Source organism: Culex quinquefasciatus, chromosome 2 (genome assembly GCF_015732765.1).
Source record: "Culex quinquefasciatus strain JHB chromosome 2, VPISU_Cqui_1.0_pri_paternal, whole genome shotgun sequence".
Lineage (NCBI taxonomy): Eukaryota > Metazoa > Arthropoda > Insecta > Diptera > Culicidae > Culex > Culex quinquefasciatus.
The window spans coordinates 121,607,065-121,628,463 of NC_051862.1; the positions used below are offsets into that span (position 1 = coordinate 121,607,065).

Genomic DNA, 21,399 nt, shown 5'->3' on the forward strand with positions numbered 1-21,399 from the left:
AATCAACCTTTTTAAACTATTTTTTTTCGTAAAATCGCGATAAATCGTGTGGATTATAAGCAAACCCCTTATTTTATATATATTATACATCAAGTTTTTTTTAATTGACTGTTCTACAACTTTGTAGAAAATTATTACATCCAAAAAAATAAATAACCCTGCAATGTTAGAAAAACACGAAATTTTAAAATATTTTTTTTTGCTCTAAATAAAAAAAAGATCCTTCAAGGTTAATGTAGATTCGAAAAGTACATTATATTTCCCTTAAAATGACATGTTCCATAATACTGTTGAGCAATGGAAAATGGCAGAGTTATGAGAAATACTAAATAGTGAACTTGTTCGGACCTCAGAACAAACTGAATTTTTACAGCAACTTTTCTGGTAGTAGCTTAAAACTAAAAAATATTGATTTTATTACGCATGATTTAGATGGAAATATAATTCAACTCACATGAATAGTTTGCCCTTTATCACCTTTTCCTCACACAAATGCTCTTGTTGCTCACGGGTTAAATTCGCTCTAGTAAACAAAGTTTCGAATTAATTCCACGTCGTATTTCCATTACACCCTACTTACGGTCGCTAAGTGGCTTTAATTATGGTTAATCTGGTGACAATTTATGCCCTCTTTCGTGGCTTTTTACTCCCACACGCGCTGCTGTATTAATTTATAATTAAGAATACAAAATAAGTAAATTCAACGCCCTAAAGAGCCAATAGCAAAACAACTTACAAATCTGGTTAAGCTGATCAACCGATCGAACCAGGAAGTTAAAGAAATGATGGTAAATTCGGCTAAATTTACGCAACCACGTTACACTTTGTAATGGCTAATGTGACGATCCAACTTTTTCAATTTCTAGGGTTTACATGGGTTTTCGTCGCGGTCCGGCTTTCCGGCCGTCCGAGTTCTTCTCTGCGTTCTCTCTCATCTCGCGTGATACACTTGCTGGCATAGTATTTTTCATCAACTGCCCAGCGGTGCGAACATTGCCCCGCCCCGTAATTCTGGTGGGAGGAGCCTCCTTCGCACCGGTTTTACGCTCCTGAATTTCTAGCACCGCCAGTTTGCTCACCGGCCGCTTCAGCTCTCCTCTGCTTGTCCTCACCAACGCCTGCCGAATGCGTCCATCGGCACCCTTGAAGACCTCCGTCACGATGCCCCGGACCCAGTTACCGCGATTAGCGCCTTCCACGACGTAGACGACATCTCCACACGCGATAGGCTCCGCCTCCGCGTGCCACTTCGTCCGTTGGTTCAGGGTCGGAAGGTACTCCGCAATCCAGCGTTTCCAAAAGCAATCAGCAAGGAGTTGCGACCGCTTGTAGCCGTCTCGGAGAGCTTCGGCTGGACTGGTCGATTCAGCGCGTTGAGCTCCGTCGTTGGCCGTTACTCCTCGCAAGAAATGGTTGGGCGTAAGAGCTTCGGTTGATCCTGCTTCGGTTGACAAGTACGTCAGCGGACGTGTGTTGATGAGATCCTCCGCTTCCGCCAAACTGGTCAGCAACACTTCGTCCGTCAGCTTTCTCCCGTCGTCGAACGCCTTCAGTGCTTCCTTGACTGACCTCACAAGCCTCTCCCAGGCCCCGCCCATGTGCGGCGCTGATGGTGGGTTGAAGTTCCAGCTCGTTCTGGCGTCGGTGAACTCTTCTCTGCATTCCGCGTCCACGCGTACGATCTCCTTACTCGCGCCCTGGAAGTTCGTGCCGTTGTCGCTGAAGAACTCGATGGGCATTCCTCTCCGACATGCGAATCGTCTGATAGCCATGACGCACGACTGTGTGGTCAAGCTATGTACGACTTCCAGATGAATGGCACGCGTGGTCAAACACGTGAAGAGGCTGACCCAACGCTTTTCGGAACGCCGCCCGACCGTCACTGCTATTGGGCCGAAGTAGTCGACCCCGGTGTAGCTGAACGCCCGCTGATGTGGAGTCACACGCTGGACTGGAAGTGGTGCCATTCTCGGGATTGCCGGTACGCTTTTCTCCACCTTGCACTTCACGCACGCCGTCATCACCCGCTTCAGCTCGGCTCGTAGGTTAGGGATGAAGAAACGCTGCCGAAGCTCGTTGATTGCCGTCTCGAAGTACGCGTGGCCCATCTTCTGGTGATAGTGCTCCAGCAGCTTCGTTGTCACGGGATGACCTTTGGGTAGGATGACGGGAAAGCGAACTTCAAACGGAACCATGGTAGCTCGCTCAAGTCGACCGTCAACTCGCATCACTTTCTGCTCATCCACGAACGGGGTCAGCTTGTACAGCACGCTGCTCTTCTCCAGGGATAGCTTCTTGTCCGCGGGGAGTTCGAGGTTTTTAAGGAGGGTCGTCACCTCGTCTGGGAAGTAGTCCGCTTGCGCCCATCTCCACAAGTATGTTTCCGCCATCTGGTATTCTTCCCGCTTCAGCGGGACTGGAACTACTGGCACGGTCCTTTTCACGAGCCCCTTCATCGCCTTCGAAAGGGGAAGTGCTTCGATCGGCAAACCTTGGGCTTTTCTGCGACAATTGGAGCGAAATCGAGCCAGGCACGCCACGGATCGTACCATCACCGTCCAGCGAGAAAAGTTTTTAGGATCGATGATTTGCTCGGTAACAATGATGCTGTGGTACAGCACACTCGCTCGCATCTCCTCGGGTGTATTCAGCTGCACCAGCTGCTTCGAGATGGCCCACAGTCTCTTGGCTTCTTCGATGAATTCCGGCGCTCGTGACCAAGGCCCGTCCGGCCCGAAACTGTGCTTGTTGTCCCACTTGGTGAGCATGTCCGCCAGATTCAGCTTTGATGGCACCTTCCGCCACTCACTCTGCTTGGTCAGCGTCAGAATTTCGCCGACGCGGAAGGCAACGAATTGCTTATACTTTCGCTGGTCAGAATGGATCCACGACAAAGCGACTTCGGAGTCTGACCAGATGACCCGTCTTGCAATCTTGAGGGTGTGGTTCTCCTGCACGAAGTTCATGAGTCTCGAGCCGACCACATCTGACTGCAGTTCCAAGCGCGGGATGCTGAGCAGCTTCAGCGGTGCCACCTTTGACTTCCCGGACACGAGCGCGCAGATTGGGCCCATCGACGACATAATCCAAAAGAAGGCGACAGCACCGTAAGCGCACTGACTCGCGTCGCAGAACACGTGAAGCTCCAGCGTCTCGTAGTTCAGATCGTGCGCTCCTGGAAGTAGTACCGCGGGATTCGAACGCCCTCGACTTCTTGCAGGCGACTCACCCAGCGCTTCCATTTCTCCCAAGCTTCGTCGTCGACCGCCTTGTCCCAATCACAGCCAGCCCGCCACAAATCCTGGATCAAAATCCGCCCGAAGATCGTGAAAGAGATCAGAAAACCTTGAGGGTCGAACAGGCTCATTACGCAGCTCGACACCACCCGCTTCGTGGGCCGCAGCTCTCCTTTCAAGTACCGCTCCAGATCCTCTCTCATCTCGGCCGAGAACAAGAACTCGTCGGTGCTCGTGTTCCACACAATGCCCAGCACTCGTTCGTAACCGGTCGTCTTGTTTTGGCTGAGGTGAACTTTCTGATCGGCTTCCTTCTCGCCCAGCGCGCTGACAACCTCGCTTGAACTTGCCACCCAATTGCGGATCTCGAAGCCCGCTTTCGAGTGGATGAGTCTGACCTCCTTCGCCCGCTGAATCGCTTCGTCGACCGTAGACACGCTGTCGTAGTAGTCGTCGACATAATGGTTCTCCACGATTGCCTTCGCCGCCGCGGGATACTGCTTCGAGAACTCCTCCGCGTTCTTGTTTTTCACAAACTGCGCAGCACACGGCGAGCAAGTTGCCCCGAAGGTGGCGACGTCCATGATGTACACCTCAGGCTCGGCCGTTGGGTCGTTCCGGAACAGGAATCTCTGGGCGTTCGTATCCTCCTTCCGTATGCGCAGTTGGTGATACATTTCCCTGATATCACCACCGAATCCGACAGGACGTTCACGGAATCGGAAGATCACTGAAGGAAGCGACGTCAGCATGTCCGGCCCCTTGAGCAGCTGGCTGTTGAGCGAGACTCCCGCCACAGTAGCGGCCGCGTCCCACACGAGGCGTACTTTCTCCGGCTTCTTGGGGTGCGTCACCACGTTCAGCGGTAAGTACCACACCTTTCGCGGATCGCACGCAGCCAGTTCTTGCTGGGAGGCCTTGTGCGCGTAGCCCTTCTGTTGATACTCGACGATTTGGCGCCGCACGTTGTCGTACAGCGAGTCGTTCTTCAGCAGCTTTCTTTCCAGGGATTTCAACCTTTTCAGCGCCATCACGTAGCTGTCGGGGAAACTTGTGTCGTCCGCTTTCCATAACAGGCCGGTTTCGTATCGATCTCCGATCCGCACCGTTGTTGACTCCAGAATCGACCTGGCTCGCTTATCCTCGTCCGACTCCGGCAGCAGCGCCATGGAGATGCCAGTTTCTTCGAGGAGGTACTGGTTCTTCAGGAGATCATGCAGGTCTTGGTTAGAGACTTGGTGACAAACATGATGACCTACGAATCCAGTTGCTGGCGCGTTGTTCTCGTGGGGACCGTAGATCGTCCATCCAAGTTTCGACTTTACAGCGATTGGTTCTCCAGCGCCGCCGATCCGAGACTCGAGTGGCGCGTACAGGTGAAGATCCTTCAAGCCAATCAAGATCTTCGGCGCGCCGCGGTAATCTGCCACCGGGAGATCGTGCAGATGCTTGTACTCCTTGACGACGTCTGCGAAGCACACGGTTTGTTCCGGAAGTTTCAGCTCGTTCACGGTGTGGGCGTTCTTGATCTGGAACTGAGTCGACACCCCTCTTGCAGAGATCGACAGGCACACGTTCTCCGATTGTCTCTCCAGCCTTGAAACTCCAGCAGTCCACATAATGCGCAGCGGTTGAACTGAGCCGCGAACGTTCAGCAACTTCGTGATGGACTCGTCCACCAACGTGTACGAAGCTCCCTCGTCCAGAAACGCGATAATGTTGACCGATCTGCCGCCGTTGTACAGCGTGACCGGAATCATCCTGAAGATCACCGGCTGTCTGGCCCGCACATCGTGAGCGTTGCAGTTGGCGACCGTTGCGGGGACGTCGCTGTGCAGAAGTGCGTTGTGCCGCTCCTTGCAGTTTCCCACGTTGCACCTGAAGTTCATCCGGCAGCGGGCAGACCCGTGCTCATTCAGGCACAGCTTACAGAGTTGCCACTTCTTGACTGCGTCCAAACGATCCTCCAATTTCAGCTGCTTGAACTTCTCACAGTTGCGGACTCGATGGTCGGTGCGATCACAAATCCTGCATGGTCTTTTGTTGTTTACACCGGCATGGTTTGTGTCTCCGCTATTCTCCGCAGCAGCGTGAGTGTGAAGGTAGCTTTCGTGCGTTCTGGATCCAGCTTTTGGTTTGACGTCTCTGCGAGACTGCGGCTGATGTTGCAGCTGCGGTTCGGTGAACAGTGTGGCCTCGCTAGCGTCGGTCACGATGTCCGATAGGAAGTCAGCGAAAGTTCGGAGCGAGACGTGCTTCTTCAGCTTCTTGAACCGAATCCATTCGAGTTTCGACCCGGCGGGTAGTTTCTCCACCAGCTCTCGGATCAACAGTGGGTTGACCAGGTGATCGTTCATGTGGGTGGCCTCGAGGTGGTCTACGAGCTGCTGGACCACGACGCCGAAGTAAATGAACGACTCCAGACGATCCGACCTGGGAGAGTCGGCCTTCCGTACCTTGATCAGCAGCGTGTTGAGCAGCTGTTCGGGCCGGCCGTACAGCATGCGTAGAGTTTCGATCGCCGCCGGGACCTTCTCGGGCAGCAACAGTAGGCTGCGCACGTTGGTCAACGCTGGCTCCCGAATGCTGTCTTGCAGTCTGGCGAGGTTCTCGACGTTCGAAAATCCGCAGGCCAGGTTCGACGTCTCGTAGCTGCTTATAAACATTGGCCACTCTTCGCAGCGTCCAGTGAATACGGGCAGTTTTCTGGCCAAGAACTGGCGGGCAGTAAGCTGCGCCTTCGTTGGCCCCCGTAGCTGCTTGGGTGGTTCTACTTCCGCTTTTTCCTGCTCATCCGACGAACTGGATTCCGTCTCCGTTCCGCTAGTGTCCGAGCCGGACTCGTCTCCTTCGTTGCCGTTACCCTCTTCACCTGAGTCCACCGGTATCGGAGTCGGTTTTGGTTTGGGTACTTCTGGAATCGTAACTCCCGGATGCCGGAGCGGCGTTGAGATTCCGCTGGGGCCAGCTGTGCCTAGGGCATCGAGCTTCTTTTGTCCCCTTTGGACGTTTTAGTTTTCTTTTCTTCTTTCTTCAGGACTCTTTGCCTCGGCCTTTAGTTGTGCCATCTTGGCCTCGAAATCTTCCTTGTTCTTTTTCTGCTGTTCCTGGAACTGCTTCTCGGCAGCGAGTTGTTGCTCCATGAGCTGCTGCTCAAGGGCCAGCATCTGCCTTTCGGCCTCTTGTTGGCGCTGCTGTGTTTGCTGTTGCAGCTCCAGGCGACGTTTGTGCAGCTGTTGTTCCGCGACGATTCTCTCCTCCTGGCGCTTCGCTTCTGCTTCCAGCTCCTGCAGGGTCTTTTCCAGGTCGTCAAACTTCACGATGACCTGGGTGACCTCCATTTCGGTCGCGCAGTTGGGGCACCTCCAAGAATCGTCCTTGACACCCTTCTCGAGCTGCGCGCACTCGTAGTGGAAGAATTGCTGGCAGTGGTCGCAGAAGGGCAGGTCGCCGTCCTTTTCCACCGCAGCCTTGCAGATCCCGCAGCAATAGCTTGTGAGGCTATTCATTTTTAAGATTGTTCGGACCTCAGAACAAACTGAATTTTTACAGCAACTTTTCTGGTAGTAGCTTAAAACTAAAAAATATTGATTTTATTACGCATGATTTAGATGGAAATATAATTCAACTCACATGAATAGTTTGCCCTTTATCACCTTTTCCTCACACAAATGCTCTTGTTGCTCACGGGTTAAATTCGCTCTAGTAAACAAAGTTTCGAATTAATTCCACGTCGTATTTCCATTACACCCTACTTACGGTCGCTAAGTGGCTTTAATTATGGTTAATCTGGTGACAATTTATGCCCTCTTTCGTGGCTTTTTACTCCCACACGCGCTGCTGTATTAATTTATAATTAAGAATACAAAATAAGTAAATTCAACGCCCTAAAGAGCCAATAGCAAAACAACTTACAAATCTGGTTAAGCTGATCAACCGATCGAACCAGGAAGTTAAAGAAATGATGGTAAATTCGGCTAAATTTACGCAACCACGTTACACTTTGTAATGGCTAATGTGACGATCCAACTTTTTCAATTTCTAGGGTTTACATGGGTTTTCGTCGCGGTCCGGCTTTCCGGCCGTCCGAGTTCTTCTCTGCGTTCTCTCTCATCTCGCGTGATACACTTGCTGGCATAGTATTTTTCATCAACTGCCCAGCGGTGCGAACAGAACTGATTATCTACTAATAAAATGAATTGAATTGAAATGTGCAAATTCTAATCTAGTCAATTTTTGGGGGTTGTTTTGAGGCATAAATGATTTATTTCTAACTTGAATTGCGTATTTTTAAATTTGACCATAATAGTTAGAGAACCTATATGGAGAGGCGAAATGTCACACTCTGGGTTCCAATAGAACTGTTAAATCGGTGTTCCAACAATAGCAACAATTTAAAATTATTCTGGTCAAAAAACGAGATTTATAGCAATCACAAGCATTGTAAAACGGTTGTTTATAATAATCTATGTATATATTATACTGCCCATGTTAGCATAAATGTCCCATATGCAAAAAAAAAAAAAACAAATTGAGAAAAACGCATATGAAGTTTGTTCCACACATATAGGCTACGTGTTAAGTTTTTTTTCGAAAAACCTGGTTTCCTCTTGAATTCTAGTACAAAGTACTCTTTCAAAAGAGCCTACGATTTTGAACAAAACTGCATCAATAACTCAAACGCGACGAAAATGCATATGGGACATTTATGCGATCAGAGGCAGAATGGTATGTTACTGTCTCTGGTTTTTAATACGGCTTGCCTTTTAAAATTTAAATTGGATTTTTTTTGTGCAGTTGTCGAAATGTTATCTAGTTGTTGTGCGTTAAACTTATTCGAATTAACAAAATTTATCGTTGCTCGTAAATAAATTGTTAAAAAAAAGTTGAAAAGAGTTAAACTTTCTCATCATTCCAAAAAGGCCACCATCTTCCCACACTATTTGGAGTTCGTTGAACTACGTCGTTCAAGTTTTCGCTCAGCTGCAAAGTTGCTGCCATTTCCAGTTCCAGAAGTCAGATGTTTTCTTCCCCGTTCGTCCAACTCCTGCTGTCGCTGACAGACAGGCTCCTCGCTACTCCAGCAGTGCATAAGTTGGGCACTACAGTTAATTTGTAATGCTGTAAGAGTTGTTTGCGTTAACGCGCCAACTGCACCAGACCCACCAGATGATGATCCTGAAACTGAAACCCGAAAACCAAACTTCACTGAGGGGCAAAAAAAAAATAAAAACAAGGAAGGAAACTTGTGTGCACCACATGCGTAACATTCGTCCGTTGATGAGCCATGAAGAAACAACGGCCTGGCCTGGCAATTGGCAATTTCTTCGAAGGCAGCCAAAATGAGACCAGCTTTCCCCTTGATCTTGATCCGCGCCGATGGAGGGGGTCGTTCGTAGGAAAACGACGACGTGTCCTGCGGTCCCTAATCGGTTACGGGGGAATGCGCAGCAGGGACGACATCAAGAATGCCGTTAAGGCCGAAACTCATCCTCAAGTCGTCCTCGTCGTCGTTGTCGTTGTTGGTCGGCAAGATGTTGTCCGGATGCGCTCAAGGAACAACCTGCTGCTTGAATGTTTGTTGCTGTTTTTTTATGCTGCCCCCTGCCCAATATCCTGGTGAAATGGAGCGGCTTTCTTCTTCAAGTAGCACCTGTGCGAACGAGAAGTGTAAATTGCCCCCTATTTCTCAGAAACATGGGCTTTCCCGCGGAAATAACACCAGAAGCAGTACAGCGTGGAAATAGAAGGGAAAACGAGGAAGGGGGTTCGGAACGGTAAATGAGGAAATTAGTTTCTGTTGGATCTAGAGTTTGACTGTTTTTTTTGTTCTGACGACAAGGACACCAGGACACATGTCGAAGGATGCACCTGTGCGCGTCGATGAATTGCGCGGAAATTTTTGTCCAAGGAGCGTTGAAATATTTTTGAATTACATTTTGTAAGCTTGTTTTGTTTCTCTTCAAAGGATATTCAAATTTTTCCGTTTTGGCCCTTCAAAAACGATTCAAATTTTGTGAGAGAACCCTGATTTGGCTCGACCTTGTTCCCCGAATATGAAATGATTCCCTTTTTATGTAAAACTTTTATTTAGTGCAATAAACTGATTCTGAAAATCATAGAAACTAATCAAATGTGGCAATTCCAAGCCAAATCTTATACAGTCATTCTAATAAATCTTTCATTACAATCTTGACCTTATGCCAAACAAGAACGATTGTACACAGTTGAATTTCCTCAATGCTAATGAACTATTTAGAGTGCAATTGAAACGTTCGCCACTCTTTCTCTCGACTCGACAGCCTTCCTTCAGTTTGCTCCATTTTCAGTAGAGTTTAAAAACCTCCTGATTCATGCTCAAGATCACCATCCCTAGTGTGTACTTTGTATACTTCTCTGTCAAAGAGTTGAACTCTGGAAAGGGCATAAAAGCTTCTTCACGCGCAATCGAAACCCCCAAGTCGGTGGTGATGCCAAACAATGAGTGCCTGTTTATGTAGGTTTTCTCTTAATCTCTCAACCATTTTTTTTCTTTTTCGGGGGTCCTCCTCAGTTCAGTTCAATCGAATCCCACGGCCGCGACCGCAACTGTAAAAACACTCGACTTCGAAGTGGACCCCGTCGTGTTCCGGCGCAGAGGCGTCCGCGGCCCAGTCACGTCAAGTGGAGGAGGTCCAGGAGTTCCAGAAAATCGAAATTACCCAAAAGGCGACCAAGTGCTTGGGAATCGGATTCATTCGGTCTCTCATAAATAATGGCCGTGTATATCTTGAGATGACGTTAATCTTGAACTTGCTTGCCTTCTTCCCCCCTCCTAGCCCTGACATGAGGGACCCCCAATCCGAAATCATGTGCGTGAGATTTTGGTCTATCTCTTATTTAGGAGAGGGGAGCCCCACTACAAATGAAGTGCTAAAGACCCGCTCATCGGGAGTTCCTCCTGGTGGGACGCAAAAGAATTCATGAGAAACATCGTTCCACGCATCGGAGGCGTTCAGAGTGTTGACTTTTGGTTGTCCTCGGCAGAAGCTCTCTTCTTCTTTCATCTGGTGGTGGGTCCAGATAAAATTGTGCGATTCTTGCCGCCGTTGTCAAATGTGGTGTGTGGTCGCCACTTGAGAAGTTGCCTTTCATTCTGGTAGCTTTATGATTCGGCCAGCAGTGAACCACATGGTGGTTCAATTATTACCCCATTGTTTGTTGTACCTTTGATACAAATGTTTCTTTTTGTATTTATCAAATTTGTCTTTTTTGGTCACCGCCATTTTGAACTTAAAAAAATGTTTCGGGGTTATACTAAAGCTTGAATATTGAAAATCAGACAACGAAAAACTGTTTTTTTGCAATTCCGTCGTGAAACTACTTACTTTTCCTGTCATTCTTGAACGACGAAATAGCCTACTTTTCTGTACCAAAAATAACAGAATCGAATAGCAACACTTTTCAAAATAAATGCTGAAAAGTTCTACTTTTCAGCACTCAAATGGGTGCTGAAAAGTTGAACTTTTCAGCACTTGTTTCGAAAAGTAACACTTTTCAACATTTTTTTTATTTAAACGATTTATTAACAAAATACATGAAAATTTGACATAAAATTTCACTCAGTGTGTGTTTTTTGGAATTGCAAAAAATGTTGTATGGAACTCGTTTCAAAACTTGATTTTTTCAGCACTCTTCGTATTTATCCAACTCGGGGAACCTCGTTGGATAAATGTACGACTCGTGCTGAAAAAATCCTCTTTCATAAACTACTATTTCGTGACTCGATTGTCCGAAGTGATATTTTTCCAAGGCCTTCTAATAATTCAGTCTGGACTGTAACAATGGTGTATCATCATGTTATGCATTTTTAAATATGTATAACTGAAATACTTTTCCAGCGAAACAAAAAAAAAAATAATATCTGGAAACCCTGTCTTAAGTTTTGAAACCAGATCTTACTTATCTGTATAGGTATATAATGTCCGAATACATGATCTGACTTAAGAGCGAGTTTTTCACGAATGTGTAACAGGTCGTATCGAGGTGCTCCGATTTGAATGAAACTTTCAGCGTTTGTTTGTCTATACATGAGATGAACTCATGCCAAATATGAGCCCTCTACGACAAAGGGAAGTGCGGCAAAACGGGAATTGAAGTTTGAGTTCCAAAAAACATAAAAAATCTTAAAATTGCTCGCATTTCAATAAAACTTCATCATTTCCAACTCTCTTAGATGCATTCAGAAGGTCTTTTGAAGTACTTCAAAATGAGCCATAGACATCCAGGATTGGTTTAACTTTTTCTCATAGCTTTTGCTAATTACTGTTAAAAATGGATTTTTTTAAACCTTAATATCTTTTTGCAACAGCCTCCAACACCCATACTCCTGTAGGTCAAAAGATAGGTAATTTCATGGACTATAAGCCTACGGTAATAACTTTTTGACCAATTGCAGTTTTTTCTCATAGTTTTTTTTTGAATTTTCTATAACAAACTTTTTACAACGTTAGTTTTTGCCCTGTAGGCTCCCATACAACTCCAATACTTCTAACTAACATGAAATTTTTCGAGGATTCCGAATATGACAAAATTGAGAAAAAAAAGTGCCGCTATGGAGGCCAGCAGGATAAAAACTAACGTTGTAAACTGTTTGTTCTAGAAAAATCGAAAAACTATGAGAAAAACTGCGATTGGCCAAAAAGTTATTACCGTAGGCTTATAGTCCATGAAATTCCCTAACTTTTTACCTGTAAGAGTATGGGTGTTGGAGGCTGTTGCAAAAAGATATTAAGGTTTTAAAAAAATTCATTTTTAACAGTAATTAGCAAAAGCTATGAGAAAAAGTTAAACCTATCCTGGATGTCTATGGCTCATTTTGAAGTGCTTCAAAAGACCTTTCGAATGCATCTAAGAGAGTTGGAAATGATGAAGTTTTATTGAAATGAGAGCAATTTTAAGATTTTTTATGATTTTTGGACCTCAAACTTCATTGCTCGTTTTACCCCACTTCCCTTTGTCGTAGAGGGCTCATATTTTGCATGAGTTCATCTCATGTATAGACAAACAAACCCTGAAAGTTTCATCCAAATCGGAGCACCTCGATACGACCTCTAGAACAAACCGAGCAATATTTACAAATACTGCCTCTTAACGTCGTCAAATGATTCTAAATGTTTGAAGATCCGACAAAATTGTCACTTCGACGTTGTCGTGCCATCTTGCCACACGTCACTTTTTTTTTTGAAAAATGCTTTTTAATATTTGACCTTGAATAAGCATAAATTAAAGCATGCAATGTAAACAATAACAAACATATTTTGTTTTACGGACCATTTTGTGGATTGTCTCTAATTTTGGTTGAATTTGGTTGCTGGAGTCCCGACATATAATTACAAATGATTATTGATTTTGACATTTTGAAGAAATCTTTAGCAAAATGTTTCTTATTCATCCAAAGTTTTAATTTTTTATAAGGATGGTATGTCTCTCCTAAAAAAATACAAAAATCATTTACTAAAACTGTTTTTTTGAAAAGTGGTCTAAACGTAAAAATTTTCAAAAGCTGATAGTGGGAATCGATTTTCCAGACAATTTTACTTAAAAGTTTCTATATTGACCATTGTCCAATCCTAGCGAAGATACAGCGGTTTGAAAAAAATTGTTGAAAAAATAGCTTTTTTGGTGTTTTTTGTCATTTTCTATATGACATACTTGAATTTTCAGTCTCGAAAATATTTTTACCGGAAAGCTCGTCCAATTTCCCATAAGTTTGCCTTTGACAGCTTTTTAATTTGACTCGTTTCAATATTTACGTAAGATGATTTACTATTCAGATTTCTACCACAGTGAAAAAATATTCTGTTTTTAGTTATGAGCAATGTAATTAAGCTTATACCTGTAAGCCCATGCATCCAATTGAAAAGCTGTCAAAAGCAAACTGATGGGAAATTGGACGAGCTTTCCGGTTAAAATGTTGTTTCAACATTTTTATTTTTAAAACCGCTGTAACTTTGCAAGGATTGGACTTAGGACAATGGTCAATATGGAGACTTTTATGTAAAATTGTCTGGAAAATCGATTCCCACTATCGGCTTTTGGAAATTTTGACGTTTAGACCACTTTAAAAAAAAAAAGGTGCAGGTGGTTATGTTACACATGACCAGTATGACAAAGAACTTTGCAAGATGATTGTTGAAATTTTCGATAAAAATGTCCGGTCCAAATTTCCCCATGATTCCCTTATAATTACATAAGACAACTCTTTTGTGAATAGTTTTAAGACATAATATCAACGTCCTATCGAACTAAGGGGACGGAAATTGCAAATGGAGCTGCAATAGAAATCAAGGTGAAATCAATCGACTTTCCCTCACCACTCGAAAGTTATCAAGATGCGGAAATGTTTTTGCAAGGCTGTTGCAAGCAATTGGCGGCAGCAAAGTAAATTTCAACAGCAAACATTAAAACTGCCCTTTCAAGGGCTCTAATTGAATTCGAAATAGTTATTCTATATTTCCAGAAACAGAATTTCGCCGCGGCACAATAAAAAGGCAATCGCAGTAATCGATTTATTACTTCCTGCGTAAAATAAGCGATTTATTTTAACTGCGTAACTTCAGATAATGGTCAGATGCATGTGCAGTATCAAAAACCATGAAGTTTGATACCCATATTGCCTCAACTCTTATGGTTCGGGAAATGTCCCCCCACTGGAACATCCCCGGGGCCTCCGGATTGTGGTCACTACTGCTGAAATGTCAAATTTTATGTCCAGTATCAAAAACCATAAAGTTTGATACCCATATTGCCCTAACTCTTATGGTTCGGCAAATGTCCCCTCATCGGAACATCCGCGGGGCCTCCGGCCGCTCCGGATTGTGGCCAATACTTCCGAAATTTCAAATTTCATGTCCAGTATCAAAAACCATAATGTTTGATACCCATATTGCCCCAACTCTTTTGGTTCGGCAAATGTCCCCCTTCGGAACATCCGCGGGGCCTCCGGCCACTCCGGATTGCGGTCACGACTGCCGAAATGTTAAATTTCATGTCCAGTATCAAAAACCATAAACTTTATCGCAACCACAACCAACTTGACCCAAAGGGAACTGGTTCTCGATCAACACGGAGACCCCTTCTTGATGCCGTTAACCGGAGCCTTCCGGGATCAGCAGCTTGACCACATCGGTCCCTAACGTTCTTCCTTGATGGCCTGCAGCGACAATCCGTCCCGTTCCTGCGATGGCCCGAGCCATTTCGGCGACCTCTCCACGTCGTTGACCGGGGGAAATTTCTGCTGTCCCTTCTGATTCTGCAACTGCCACTCGATGTTGACTCCTCGGCTGTCAGAAAATTATGAGCTTGAGTGGAGGTGATTTTAGATACATCAATCTCACGTCTCTCGGAGAGGATGATCGGGAAAGGTTTGTTCAACCAATCAGCGTGAAGGAAAAGGAGGGGAAGTCTGCGAAGAGGGAAATCGCCACGTAACGATTTCGCTTCGCAAAAATTGGGTTCCGATCTTTTTATTCATTCTCTTTACACATACTACACACCACCTAGAGCACCAAACAGTGCGTTGCAAGTGTATTTGTAGCAAGAAAGCGCCATCGACTGTGGATTTGCTCGTGTGTGTGTGTGTGTGTGTGTGTGTGTGTGTGTGTGTGTGTGTGTGTAGTAAACCACACTAAAATTGTGTTCGCGGAACCACACTAATATCGAAAATCGATTTTCCCCAAAATCGATCGGATGAGCAAACTCGTGAAGGGTAGTTGCACGGCAGAAACCAGGCGCACACAAATGAAGCTCCCCAGCCCGCGTTTGTGTGTATGCGTTGATAATTTGGTGCTCTTTCAAGCCCCAAACTTGCCACTCGATTTCCCTTCCGCACACACAAACACTCACTACCGTACCCAACCAGATTTTTAAAGAATACTCTTTCGTGTGAATTGGCCCTGAAAAGGGCCATTTTAACGTCCTATGACGATGATAAAACCATGCGATGATGACACTCCAAGTTGCCGGCAATTTTCCCTCCCGCGCCTGCTCTGCCTCTCTTTCCAATTTTTCAATTCTCTCCTTCCTTTCGGCGGCTCTGCTGTGCTGCTGCTGCTTCTCGATCCTCCTCGTGCAAAGCTTCGGACTCGTTTGAGCTTCAACCGGCGGTACGGCTCTCTTTTATAACCTCGCTTGGCTGTGACGGCTCGACGCTTTCGAAGCAGTGGCAGAGAGCAAAATTTGCTAAGTGCTAGATACTTGAATCTGATTAATGTGTTCGGGAAAGGTTGCGCTCAACCAATCAGCGACCGGGATTTTCCCGGTCTGAATTTTTATTTTTCATCTTAACTTTTGAGTACTTTAACAAAGTTTTATCAACTTTGTGAGGTAGTCTACTTGCAATTTAAGACTTCCCCTTTCGTTTGGTGGATAAAGCATGCAGATTGCTTGAATTGGGTGGAAGATATAAGCGTTTAAACGATTACACAAATCGTTACACTTTCGCTTCGCGAAATTTTGGATTGACACCCGTAGACAGTGCCCTTAGGACAAAGTTCTTTGTCAATAAATAAACAGTTTTAGTAAATGATTTTTTTTTAGGAGAGACATACCATTCTGCATTTTTCGTGAGTCTTTTTGTAACATTTTAGGCTATTTCCTAAAAAAATGAACTTTTAAACATAAAAATTGAAAATCCCATAGAAGTGTGCTGTATTTTTCTTTCAGTGTATTTTTTACAGAAAGCCCAATTTCCTACAAGTTTGTCTTTGACCACTTTTTGATTCGATGCAACGACTTTCAGTTACAGTAATTTTTAAATTACAAAATACAACAATATTTAAATTACTTACGCCCTTCTCAAATATCATTTTCGAGTACAATTGGCTCCATGTGCACAAAAATTGCTTATATAGGCCTAGGATAATATGTCTACAAAGCTCCGTTGAAATCGGAGAGGGTCGGTAACAGTAACTTTTTTTTTGCTTGTTTTTCACATTTTCTGCTATAAAATGGCACCATTATTATTTAAATTGTAAAAAAAATGCGTAGAGGCATAGTCTGAGACACTACACAAATTATTGTATACTTCTTTTTACTTAAAATGTAGGAAATGTTAGTAAAAAAACACAGCCAGAGTTGAACCCTAAAAAATGACATTTTTAAAACATTGACAAAGTCACTTAAAACAAGTTAAACTTCTAACCCATACATTTTCTAAAATTTTAAGAGTTCTTCTTTCCAATGCTTTTTAATGATCAAAAATTTGTTGAAAAATGTATTTTTGGCGATTGTAGAGGGTTAATTTTATCACGTTAATTTTCCTTTTTTAAATTGTTAAATTCTAAAAAGGTTCGCTCTCAACTCGTTCTCACGCGCAAACCTTCATTTTTTTAACATGTTCTAAGTTGTGATGCTTAGGCTTATTAAATTTCCAACCTTAAAAAACAATTTCCAATCAGCTCCCGTTATAACGTGTTGCCCAAACTAACTGCACCCACAACGGTAAAATCCAAAAGCTGCGTTTTTAACTGAAGAACTGTACCTTCTCGAGAACATTAAAATTCCGCCTACGGCAAGCTAAACCAGACGCCCGCCGCACAAGAAACTGCTGCTAGCGCTGAAAAAATAGCGCGCAATTTTCCATCCTCAATTTAGGGCTGCCAAACTTGCAGTAGCCTAATGGCATGTTGAACAGGGTTTTTCTTTTCTGTGTGCTTATTTCATCAAAGCCATCCAATTTTTGGACAACATATTTCAAGCCATTGAACGCAAAATTAATGCCCTGCGTCCTTCGTCATTTAGTCGGGCTAAAAAGTTGCTGTTTAGAAATTACACTCAGGTGAATGCCAAAGTTTCATTTTGTTTTTTAAAGCTTACTCACTTCAAATTGAGCTAAGTATTCCATGATTTCAGTTGAAAATTCTTTGTAGAACGTAGAAGCTGTTAATATATCGTCAAATTTTAAATAGGGTATTTTATCATTAAATTTGAAAATTTAACCAACAGTTTGGTTATGTTAAACTAATAAGATAGTTTAAACGTATTGCATTTTCAAAATAGAAAGTTGACCGAGCTACGTAGCCCAGTGGTAACGCTTCCGCCTCGTAAGCGGTAGATCGGGGTTCAAATCCCGGCTCGGACCAACACAACTGGTGATCTTTTCTCTTCTGGAATCGATTGCCTAGTAAAGGGAAGGTAGTGTATCGTCACAAACTGGACCTTATCACGACACCTTAGGGAGGCGACCTATGGAATGTTAACATTAACCTTAACATGTTAACATTAAGTTGAGAATGAAACTGCCACTGAATCCGCTTTGTAAATGCCGGCCCCGATACTCTTCAAGGGTGTTCCCCTCAGGAACAGGGAAAGATTTAATTTACTATTTTCAAAATAGGGATTGTAAAAGGTGTTTTTGTGTAACTGACTGTACAATCGATTGCGATCTAATCTTCCTGAATGGCTTTCAGGGGTCTCTAAACAACATTCTTTCGATTTTGGCCGATAAAAAAAGGAAGGGACAAGACACTTGCAGCTTGGGGCATTTTTCTTCCAGGGCCAAGAAGAATGCCTAAGCCATTTTTGCATAGGACCGGATGCCGCGGCTAAAAAGCTGAGACGGGTTCCTCAAGGAATGATGAAAAAAGTGACTAGTTTGTAATTTCCTAATGTACCGGTTTGGCCGAAGAGCACCTTTTTCGTGTTTATTAGAATGTGATTTTTTGCTGTTGGTTGTTTGAAGCAAAAATCCACCTGAACCCCCTGAAGAAAGGCAATAATTCGGCGCCGAAACAATTTAGCAACCGTCTGGCCCCGGGGAGTTTTCCGAAGGTCGAAGGAGCACCAGGCAGGTCCTCATGGACACTAGATGATTACGGGGCGTTTGCTTTTCCTTTCAACCGGTGGTGTGTCCCTTAAGGAGAGCACCTTGCTGCGCGGTTGATCCTTCCCATGGTACCTGCTGCTGTTTTTTTGGCCAGACTCAAAGTTTCACCTTTTCTTCTCGCTCGGACAGTATGCACTTCTTCCTTGTATTGGGCTTTCTTCCTTCCCATCCACTCTCGAGAGAAGGATTATTAGGACAAGTAGGTTACAAAGTTAAGGAGGCGATTGGAAGGGAAACTATTTTTTCAATTCAAACTCAATAACAGTTGGTGACTTTTTTCTCCATTTAGCATGAGATCGGTGTTTGAGATAAGAAAGAAATTCTACGGATGGACGGAACGGAACAAGCAGGAGAAAGCAAAAAAAAACTGTGTTGGTCACCTGGTTGAAGAGGTATTGGCAGGAGCATCTTGTGGATTTTATTCTTTACTTTTTGAAGGAATTGCAATCATTTTATCAAATAACTCAAAATAAATTAATAAACCAAAGATAACTAAGGGGTTCTGCCCGAAAACGTCCAAGTTTACGTACCGTCATCAGGGGTGTCATTGAGTCATAAAAATTTTAGCTTTTTTGTAGGATCCAATCACACCCCCCATCCCAACATCTCCCCTGATGATTTTACTATTCAAAAGTTACCTGAGAAACTATGTTATACTTAAGGCTACCAACTCTTGCTGAGCAAAAATCCGTACACTTATCCGATATGACACTATGGCATAACAAAAACTGTAAATGAATGGTTTAGATAAATTAAATTTAATATATTTGAGAATTAAAAACATAAAACTGTGTCGTTTTTACAGCTAACAAATTTCACAAAATGCTATCAGAGTGCTTATGACTTGCACGTTTAAAAGTATTCATAAAATAAACTTTGATTTGAATCAAATCATTAGGTTTTCAACTTTTTTTGTTAAACGTTTAAAAGTTTACGAAATGTCAAGTTTGCTTTAACGAATAATATCGTTCTTAGTGTTTTCACGAACACTTTACCAGAGTTTTTTTTATTGAAAAGGTCCTATAACATGTGAAACACAACAGTTTATAGGACCTTTAAAAAAACTATAGATTAGTTTATTCAAATGTTCAAATGTTTTCACAAGTTTTAGAAAGCCTTTGGAAAGGGATAAATATATTTAGTAAGGAATTCCTAAAAGAAAAATTCTAGAGTTGTTTTAAAAGGTCCTTTCAACATATGGAAGACAATAGTTTAAAAACTCTAGAATTATTGATAATCAAGTTTTAATTGAGGAAATCCCGGAAAACACTACCTGTTTAAATCAAACTCACAGAAAAATAAAAATTTCTAGTTAACAAAAGCTTCGACCAAATCAAAAAAGCAATTCAATGATTAAAAAGTGGTTAAAATTCCGTACAAATCCGTATTATGCGTAAAATTCCTTACAGAATTATACAGAATTCCGGCCTGTTAAAAATCCGCGAAGAGGTTCGAAAATCCGTATGGTAAGGAAAAATTCCGTACAGTTGGTAGCCTTAGTTATACAGTCGACTCTCTGGCTGTCGATCTTCTCGATATCAATAATGCTTCATGTACCGATGAATTCTTCAGTCCCTTCAAGCTGCATACTTCGATTGTCTTTTTTCCTCGATATTTTCTCTTGCTTGAAGGATCTCTTCCTCGGCGGTCTCTTGGATTCTATTTGCTTTAAATATATATTCCGGTTGTCAATAATTTTACTTTCTCATGGCTTGCATAGACATTTTTCTTTGAGAAAAGAAGCTTTGAAGGGTGTTTGACATTTATTTGTTTTTGTTTGCTGGACGTTGCCATGATTCTTTCCTATAGCTGGGCAGCAAGAAAAAATAAATTTCAATCGAGTCTTCATTTTGCATCGTTCTGTAAACTGATGATTCTCTTCCTCGACGGTCCCTTGGATATTGACAACCAGAGAGTCGACTAGAGTTCAATATCCTAAAGAAATTTTTAAATTGCCTCAAGAATCAATTTCAGCAAAATTTAAAACGTTTTATCACTTACAATTAGACAAGAAAATTATTTAATTTGATTTACGAATATATTATTCTTTAATGATTTTTTTTATGAATTCCCTCATTTTTATTATTTACACTAAAAGTTTAAAAAAGTAGGAGAAAATTCCTAAAATCGCAACAGCTACTCAAAGTTTGCTTGCACAAGTTTCAACCATTTTAACACTGATTTAAGTCACTTCTGCGCAACAATAACCCACAACTCATTCATCTCTCCCAAATATTCTTCAACAAGCAGGAAGTTCTTTGAACTTCTGCTCGAACCCATTTACGCTCGCGCAAAACAAAACCCATCCACTTTCAAGCGTGAAACTGTTTGCCCCAAAACCAGTAGTGTAAACAAACAAAATAAATTATCGACATGCCGAGGAATGTGCGCGCTTCGACTCTTTCCCAGTGACCAAAGTGTTTGTACACAATCAAAGGGGTCGAAATTCGTCGGAAATTCTGCTCAACCCATCAGGTCCTCCCCATTGAGATGACCGAACTGGGTGGGTGTGGGAGAGGATTTGTCTGAGGACGGCCATATGGGTTTTGAGGGCGTTTCGGGTTGGACATCTGAACAATGGTTTCTGCGTTTCGAATTTGGAATTTGACGCTATCGGTAAGGTAACTGATCAGGTTTCAGCTCATAACTGTGTTGTCTGCATTCAAATGGACCACTTAGTCACTGTTGATGATTTGGCGTTGACGATAATGGTGCTTGAACTTTAGGGGAGATTCACCAATCGAAATTGAGGCAGAAAGTGTTAGAGTAACTTATCAGCCTCAAATGGTCACCCTCCCCTAAAAATATCTGTGAAGCTGTGAACTGTTCCTCAAAAACGGTTAAAGGGCTCGCACGTTAAAGTCACGACAGGGTTGAGCATCCGCATAAACTTATCCGCGTGGGCAGAGATCAGGCAAAACTTGGCGTTGGCGCCAGCTGGTGACTTCTTCTCGATGAGAGGGGTTTATATTTATAGTTTTCTCATCTTGGAGAGGGTTGAGGCACATATTAACGAGCGCGTTTGTACCATTTTCAACGCCGGAAGATTGGTTGCACGTGTTGCGTCCGACTGTGTGGAATTTTGTGTGGCATCGCCGGGGTTTGGTTGATGATGGATCTCCGAGTGCAGTGACATCTGCTGATTTCATTCATGTGTGTGATGATGCGGTGAATGGATTCACGTGATGCAACGCTGGGACAACTCGTAACTTGGATGAATGCAATTATGATAAATTATGTTTTTGGAAAACTTTTAGTTTTGACCAAAAAAAACACACTTGGACATCCTCATTTATT

General features: G+C 43.4%; 2 protein-coding genes and 1 long non-coding RNA gene across 3 annotated transcripts; all 3 read right to left on the reverse strand.

The window, feature by feature from the left end:
• Positions 1-348: 348 nt before the first annotated feature.
• LOC119766297 lies at positions 349-3,083 on the reverse strand. Its single transcript, XM_038250758.1, has 3 exons — positions 737-3,083; positions 581-661; positions 349-523 (listed from the first exon to the last, which is right to left on the reverse strand). Exon 1 carries the CDS (start codon positions 3,081-3,083, stop codon positions 870-872), a length of 2,214 nt encoding a protein of 737 aa, XP_038106686.1. The 3' UTR covers positions 349-523; positions 581-661; positions 737-869.
• Positions 3,084-3,160: 77 nt separating this feature from the next.
• LOC119766298 lies at positions 3,161-6,745 on the reverse strand. The gene is made up of 2 exons (XM_038250759.1): positions 6,277-6,745; positions 3,161-6,204 (listed from the first exon to the last, which is right to left on the reverse strand). Exons 1-2 carry the CDS (start codon positions 6,743-6,745, stop codon positions 3,161-3,163), a joined length of 3,513 nt encoding a protein of 1,170 aa, XP_038106687.1.
• Positions 6,746-6,762: 17 nt separating this feature from the next.
• On the reverse strand, positions 6,763-7,399 carry LOC119767652. The gene is made up of 3 exons (XR_005277634.1): positions 7,152-7,399; positions 6,996-7,076; positions 6,763-6,938 (listed from the first exon to the last, which is right to left on the reverse strand). It is a non-coding gene; the product is annotated as an uncharacterized LOC119767652 (long non-coding RNA).
• Positions 7,400-21,399: the final 14,000 nt, after the last annotated feature.